This window comes from Sander vitreus, chromosome 6 (assembly GCF_031162955.1).
Source record: "Sander vitreus isolate 19-12246 chromosome 6, sanVit1, whole genome shotgun sequence".
NCBI classification, from domain to species: domain Eukaryota; kingdom Metazoa; phylum Chordata; class Actinopteri; order Perciformes; family Percidae; genus Sander; species Sander vitreus.
This window is the reverse complement of record NC_135860.1, coordinates 32,696,127-32,703,999: the sequence shown is the minus strand read 5'-3', so window position 1 is coordinate 32,703,999 and position 7,873 is coordinate 32,696,127. Positions and strand designations below refer to the sequence as shown.

Sequence of the window (7,873 nt, the reverse complement as noted above, 5' to 3'; positions counted from 1 at the left end):
TGTTGCCTGTCTGACAAACACCTACTGTGTGTAAAACTCACTTGACTATATTTACTCTGCTGCACAACAAGTGTACATCCATCATGTATTTCATTCTTACATAGTACACAATGATAGAATAACACTTCATTTTTTAATGTTTTTATTAAATGTTTCTATTCATATATTATCCATTCACATACATTAAAGGCATTAGACTTAAATCTTACGTAGAGCTCAGTGGTACAACAATATAAAAGGCAACAATAACATGTTTGCATCATGAGGGGTTGGCATCCACAGAAGGTTACAAAGAACAGTGTTATTGTCAAACAAGTATGTTACATCTATAAAAAAAAAAAGCCATTTTGGTTGACAGCTGGTATCTCTAGCATCCATGTACTGTATATAATATTGCACTTAACATTGGCATGAGACATGGTCACTACACGGAGAATGTAAACACTAAGAGCTTATACTGCAGAGTGAACCCAGAGTTACACACTGTTGTTATAGAATTGTTGTGCATTTCTATCTGCAACACTGAAGAGGTTTCACACTGACGGAATGAGCCCGGATTTAGAGCTGGAAGAGCACACACTGTTGGTCCGTAACGGTTTAGGTTGACACAACTATTTGTTTTAGTGTTCGTTGTAGTTTGTGTGTGTGCACTCAGTGAAATGACCAATGATAATGTCTTAAAGGAACGCGCCGACTTATTGGTACTTTGTCTTATTCACAGTAACCCCCAGAGTTAGACAAGTCCATACATACCCTTATCTCCGTGCGTGTTGTAACTCTGTCTGACGGCCCCACCGCTAGCCTAGCTTAGCACAGATCCTGGAGGTAATCGGCTCCATCTAGCCTACCGCTCCCAATAAGTGATAAAATAACGCCAACATTTTCCTATTTACATGTGATTTGTATAGTCACAGCGTGTACAAATAACAAGGTCACATGAGACCCAGCCATCTTCTAACCGTATACATACTGGGAACTATATTCTCAGAAGGCGAAGCTCTGCTACTCGGGCGGAGTGATTAGCGCAACACCTGAAAGGCACCGTGGTGAGGAGCAGGGAGTTCTCCTGGAGCAAATCACTCAATCGTCAGACAGAGTTACCACACGCACGGAGATGAGAAGGGTATGTATGGACTTCTCTAACTCTGGGGGATACAGGGAATAAGACAAAGTCCCAAGAAGTCGGCGTGTTCCTTTAACTTGCATGTGTTTCTATGATTAAACTGAATCTAATCCCTCTGATTTCTTTCTGTGGTTATGTGGTGGGTTTATCAGTTAAAAAAAAAAATATATATATATCTTTCAAAGGCAATTTCTGAGAATTCTCTACATCACTAAGGCATGAATGACCAGGTGGACTTATAATAAAATTAATTATTTTACCTCAACAGGTAAATGGTTTGCATAAATGGATAGTTATCTTTTCAGAGCCAAAGTCCAGTGTATTCTTTTAAGGCTTCATTTAAATTGGAACAAAGGATCGGATCTTTTTCTGTAGCATAAATCCACAGATGAGTGTTAAAGTGTATTAGTGGAATCCGATGCGTAAGGCCTTATTCTTTACCATGGTGAACTTGCTGACAAACACCTTGGCGAAGGCGGGGTCCACCAGGTAGCGGTAAGACTTGGTGACAGAGGGCGGAGGCTCGGCGAGCGTCACTGGGAGCTGCAGCTGGAGAGAGGCAGCGGAAGGGGAAAGGAACTGGGAAGCTCGCATCACGTAATCCACCAAGCGCCGATACTGCTGCTCTGACAGACGCTCCCGAACACCGTCACCCTGAGGGAGCACAGACAGATGACTACCAATACACGGGTCCTAATGAAGTTAAATCTGATGCAGGTATGACATTCCAAGGAAACATATATATATATATTTTTTAAATATCTCCAAGTGAGGAACCTCGTGATACCTGCACTCTCATCCTTAGAAGAAATTATAACAAACAATGGCGATGAGAGGGGTTTGATTTCATCAATCTATAACTGGCTTGCATCTGGCTCTAAAGAAACATCGATAGTTAGACTTGAGACATGGAGGGCCGACTTAAAAGAGGACATTTCAGAAAACCACTGGGGAAAAAAAACCTGTGACGCATCTCAGAAACAAACCGCAAAGTCTAATTTAAAGCTACTCCAATATAATTGGCTCATGCAGACATACACAACTGTTAAATTGAATAAATAGAACAGTAATATACCTGACCTTTGTTTTAAATGCAATGAGGCTAAAAGGAACATTTATGCATGGTGTCTTGAAAAAAAAATTGAAAATCAGCCTGTGTAAGCGGCGTATAAATTAAACAATAATTCCTCTGATTCATTTCCACATCATGTTGTTTTCCTTCATGTGAGCGCTGTGCAGCTCCATTGCTTTGAGCTTCAGGGTCTCACCTCTGTGTCGCTGGCTACCGTCTGCTGCTGTAAGCTGAGGGTGAGCTGGCCCTGCTGTCCCGGCTCCTGCTGACACTCCACCTGCACAGGACGGCACGGTTAACATTCACTTAACAGCAACACAGCTGAAGGAAGGTTCATTTCACTGTTACAGGAGCGGTTAGTCAGCCTGCTGAGATCTCGGTTGTGTGGAACACTGCTTTTCTTTACCTCTGTGATGGGGAAGGCCTGCTGCTGGGTGTCCTCACTGAGGCTGACCACAAACAGCACCTCGGAGGTGAGGAGCAGACAGCCGGCATGCTCCTGACCTGACCCGCTCACAATGGTCACCTCCAGGGCCATGTGGAGCTCCGGCCGCCCCAGAGACTGGAGCATCTTCCTGTGGTCACAGAGCAGAGCACGCGAGGAGGGATGGACATTATAAACAGGTTATGACATGTACATTCCGCTACTTAGAGGGACATGTTTGGAAAATCCAACCTTAAAGCTATAGTGCGTAGTTTCGGTCGCCCCAACAACCACAGGAAGCCTTCGGTGATCACACCCCCACCCCCACTCCACGCAGTTGCTAATACGGAAGATTAAAAAAAACAAAAAAACGTGATTGGACTCTTCAGGAGAGGTAATTATCTTATTTCGATGTCCTCTGTCGTCTCCAAAGCTGAACTATGCTGTTGTCCTTTCTCAGCGGTGACGTAAAACACATCCCGACTACACCATTTTGTAAACGCAGCCAAACTGAGAAATACAGCGAGAGCTTTGTTGAGCCGATAGTCTTAATGAGCTTTATATTAGCTCATTTGGCAATGGCTTGAATGTAACGGACGATCATTAATACAAAATAGCTACACACTGGTCAAATCATCTGAAATATCAAATTAAAATCCGGCTTTGTAGTTTTATGCTTAATCCACACATGTACTATAGGTAGCAATCAAATACACATTACTTCTCATGCGTGCATGGATTATGTGCGCACATATACACGCACATAATGGCACGCCTCCAAACTCCAGATACACTTTCCCTATAAACACAAGACCACACAAGGTGCCCAGCTAACCTCAACACACACAAACACGTGGCCATACGTTTCTCTATACATCCTGCAATTTACATTCTGCATGTCCTCTGTAAGGGTTCTATTACAAACATGTTCGATAGGGAAATATGCGTGCAGGAACTGAAGTCTTCAGTCATGTTTCTCTGACAGAGTGTTTACTTTGGAAGGCAGGTGTTCAAATTGCAGAGCAGATGTTGAAGCAGCCACAGTAGGGACAGTTTGGTTCTGTTCAGTGTTACTCTGCTCAAACAGGCTGACCCCTCAAGTGTCTGGGCTACCTGTAGTTGTAAAAATAATTGATGGATGCCTGATGGAAACCAGTTTGACTGCAATGCGGCATGAATAAAACCACAAGGGAGCATTATCTCAGCATTCATGGGTTTCTATCTTTTTTTCATCTTCCTCTTACATTAGGACAACATACTGCTAACCCCTGGGGTGATGACAACTAAAGTGGAATGTCCTAAAGAAATATCGTATTTAAATGTTGGCCTTTTTCCTCATGGCAGTTGACAGGCGACACAGACGGCTATTAGAAGTAAATGTTTGATAGCTATGGAAACCAAACTAAATTGTGGAAAATTCATTATAAAATGCCATAAATGCTTTTTCTACAGCTCCTGATGACCTTCTGGAGACAGAGGCCTCTTATAACTTTTTATGATAATAATAAGTGCTCCAGCGAGGGAGCATATTGGAATCTTTAAACCACTCAGATCTGATGCAGTGCTGTCGATACCGCTGCCATGTTTTTTGTTTTTTATTTTTTACTTTACAACGCAGGAACCACAGCTAACCTTCTGCTTGGCACAACATGCAACCTTTGTAAACTGAATCTCTCCCAAATTCCAAACCATTCCAGCACACAAAAGAAGGTGTTCCACCATCTGATGGCACTGGAAACATCTCTGGATAGACTCAAAGTTAAGCAACAAGAACAATTTCTAGCTGGCGGCTTTGGCAGAGTGCTTATAAAAACCTTTTAACATGGCTCGATGAGAACAAGGGAGGGCAGCCTGGCTAACATGTGTGGGATCGAGGTCAAACATTTTTCCAGATTTTTTTTCCTTTTTTGTGGAAAGTGGGTAATGAACCCTCCAAGTTTTTTTGTTTTTTTTGTTTTTTTTTTTAAAAACAAGACAGCAACGACGACGAGAGGTAAGGGAGTAGAAAACGAACAGCAGATCCTGGAGAGACTCCAAGAAAAGCAAATGTGAGAACACATGTCTCACTTCTAACAGAAAATAGCTGGACAAAAGTAAAGGAGATGTGTGCAGAAAGAAGGAATGGCTTGGAATGGCCAGGGATCATACCAGACATATTTAAGGTGGCTGTTTGGGGCCTGAGCAGACTTCTCCTCTGTAGGCAGGTGCAGTTGTTTCGGATGCTGCCACAGTCCTGCTCCATGGAGGATCCCTGTTAGAAGAGACATAAAGACAAACATACACTCAGCATCACTATCAGGGAGGTTTGGTCTCCTGTGTTTGTGATGTGTATCATGAATTATGTACATGCATTTTAATGCTATGTGCATTTACATCGACAAGGCAGACCGCTGCCATGCTAAGCTGATAAACTGCACATTTGATGAAAAAAACAAAACAATATCTGTTAGTGTATGCGTGTGCATTATTACTAATGTACATTTCTAATCCAAAACACATGATTAGGATGGCTCTGTGTGTACATGTCATGGTGAGTTCATAACCCATGTGCGTGTGGTCAGTTGTCCTTCATCCTACTCTAGCTGTCAGCACAGCAGCAGCAGCGGGCCAGTGAAGTCATCAAGTAGTCAAAACTGAGCCATAAAGAACACACTGAGAGCCATGAATATTGGTAGTATTAGTATTTGTCTAAGTTTGTGTGTGTGTGTGTGTGTTTGTGTTCTGCTGAGCTCAGAGGGTCAGGCAGATCAGAGCCAGACCCCAGGGAGTCATCAGTCTTAGACAGAGCTGTTAGCCTCGCTGGTAGTTTATGTGCTGTAGCCAAGACCTGTTAGCGCCAACACACCCCACCCTCTGACCCAATCCTCACACCCCGCCCCTATCTTCTACCAACTATAAAACACTAACTCCAAAGACTTTAACTGACCGTATTATACAAGTGTTTGTGCATGGATTATTAGGTGTGTGTGTGCGTGTGTGTGTGTGTGTGTGTGTGTGTGTGTGTGCCAAAGGCCAGGGTCTTTCAGCAGTTCTATATAAGGTCCTGTCCTACTGAAGCCCTGACCTAATAAACACTTCTGGCTGGAGCCAAAAGGACAGAAGGGGAGGAATTGTCCATGCACTGATTTGTTTTTATGATTTTCCTGACACACAAACTCTACTTTGTGTGTGTTTATTTGAATATTGTTGCCTGAGGCTCCTTGGAAAGTAAGACGTATTTGTTGAGTTGTGTTAAATACATTTGAGACCTTGCTGCATGACCAAATCTCTCTTTACACTTCACTGCTGTGTGACGGTGATAATGTGCTTGTGTGTTAAGGATGTAAAAGACATTTTTTTTCATACTTTTGCAAATGCACTTTAAAAAAGGTAGGTTGAATTAACAGAAAACATTTCAAGTATGTATTCTGTGCTTGATATTTCCCCAGAAAATGATGGCGCTCGTTGCCAGAAATGACAACAGAAAAAAAGTTGCTAGCTTTTTATGACGCTAGAAGTTCTATTAGTTGATACCCAACATTATTCATGTCTGTGTTGTTTACAATGAGAATTATGCTCTAATTAAGCTTTCATTTTTCTGTGTTTTGCGTGTTGGTAAACCACAGGAAAATGAATTGGGCCACTATAATAAACAAAACTAATCAAGCTTTAATGACCATCACTTCATTGACTGAAATTGTTTTCTAAAAAAATAATCCTGAAACACAACTTCTGAAACTTACAAGGGGAAAAAAACAAAAAAAAACACATGCTGTCATCTTTGACTTTCCTGAACTTACCGTATCCAGTTTGGGATACCAGTTCAGCTGCTCCTCCAATGGGCTTGGTGAAAACCCCCACAATGCCTTTCCCAACTCCAGTGATGACCCCTCTGGCCTGGCTACCAGCTGAGCTCTGCATGTCCCAGTTCCTTTGGAAGTTCTGCATGGGCTGGTCCACGATGCCTGCTATTGCTCCTGAAAGAAAAAGGCAAAACTTGTCCTTTATTATTGTGCATTGTTCAATAAATACTTAAATGAGAGACTTACATTTACAAAATACAGGATGAACACAGAATTCAAGACATCTTTTGAGGACAAAAAGAACGGGTAAGCCCTCTTAGCGATTTTATTTTAGCAATGGGAAACAGAGATAGACATACAGATTTCAAAGTGTCATGAATGGGCCTCCCACAGGGATTCAGACATGCTTTTGCCCAGCGGAAAACATCTGACCCTTCAGTTTATGAATGACACAGATGTTGTGATCGGCAGTGCACATCAGGAATTCTAATCCACTGTAACGCAGAGAAATGCGAGCAGCTGTTTGGTTTCAGTGACGATATTTACTGCCCTCTGGGTGTTTACTGAGTCCCTGCTGTGCTGTCTCCACTGCTCCGTCTCATGCTAATGCCAATGGACGGCAGATGAAATGTGTGTGGGCAGAACATGTTTCCATACATATCGAGTGACTTGAAGTTAAGTGTTATGTTATCAGTTTAGTGTCTTTTGAGTAGTTAGCTGATAGTGTAAATGTTGACACGTGACATGAGGGGGGTGTGTGTGTGTGTGTGTGTGTGTGTGAGAGAGAGATGCCGATCACTCAGTCATTGGCTGGTGTGTAGATGAGATTGATTGATTTGAGGAGATTGCTTCCACCTGGAAGCAGTGGCAAACGAAAGACTCTGGTGGACCAAACGGAAGGCTGCGCACCAGATGTTTCTACAACAGAGAACACTACTGAAGACAAAGACGCTGAAATACTTTTCTTGTTTTCCCACAGCACATATTTTTTTTCATACACCTTTTAAAACCTGAACTACAACAACAAGGAAGAGCGGGGCTGGCCCAGCTGAGACGGCGAGGACGGAGCACGCAGGGCAGCGGACCCGAAGCAGCAGCCATCTTCACATCATGCAGTGTCTGGGTGAGTCAGTTTAACACAGCACAAACCCCTCTAGAAGTAGGAAAGACATGCACTCATCCAGGCCAGTTTAGTCTCATTCTCACGTTAAATGCAACACGCAGGGAGAGCGAGACAGGGGGATTAATGTTACCGGCTAGGGTAACCTTTAGCAGCTGTGTGTCTTCATTATACGAACGCTGGTTAGCTTTAGCCCTTTGTAACATAAGGAAAGACAGATCTCATATTGGGCTTGATGATGAAATAATAAAACTAAATTTATATTTATTTCTAGTGTCACTATTTGCTGGGATTTATGTACACTATGATTTGTAATGATTATTTATCACAAAACCCTTTATGTTTTCCAAAT

At 42.5% G+C, this 7,873-nt stretch overlaps 1 protein-coding gene across 4 annotated transcripts in view; it reads right to left on the bottom strand.

Moving 5' to 3' along the window:
- Positions 1-125: 125 nt before the first annotated feature.
- The window catches only part of vps13b (vacuolar protein sorting 13 homolog B), a 352,525-nt gene continuing 344,777 nt past the window's right edge, over positions 126-7,873 (bottom strand). For all 4 annotated transcript variants that reach the window (XM_078253791.1, XM_078253793.1, XM_078253790.1 and 1 more), the window contains 5 exons: positions 6,399-6,575; positions 4,768-4,870; positions 2,602-2,770; positions 2,392-2,472; positions 126-1,777 (listed from right to left, as the gene is read on the bottom strand). In XM_078253791.1, the coding sequence (XP_078109917.1) occupies positions 1,529-1,777; positions 2,392-2,472; positions 2,602-2,770; positions 4,768-4,870; positions 6,399-6,575 (779 nt within the window). In that variant the 3' untranslated portion in view covers positions 126-1,528. The remainder of the gene's footprint in view (positions 1,778-2,391; positions 2,473-2,601; positions 2,771-4,767; positions 4,871-6,398; positions 6,576-7,873) is intronic.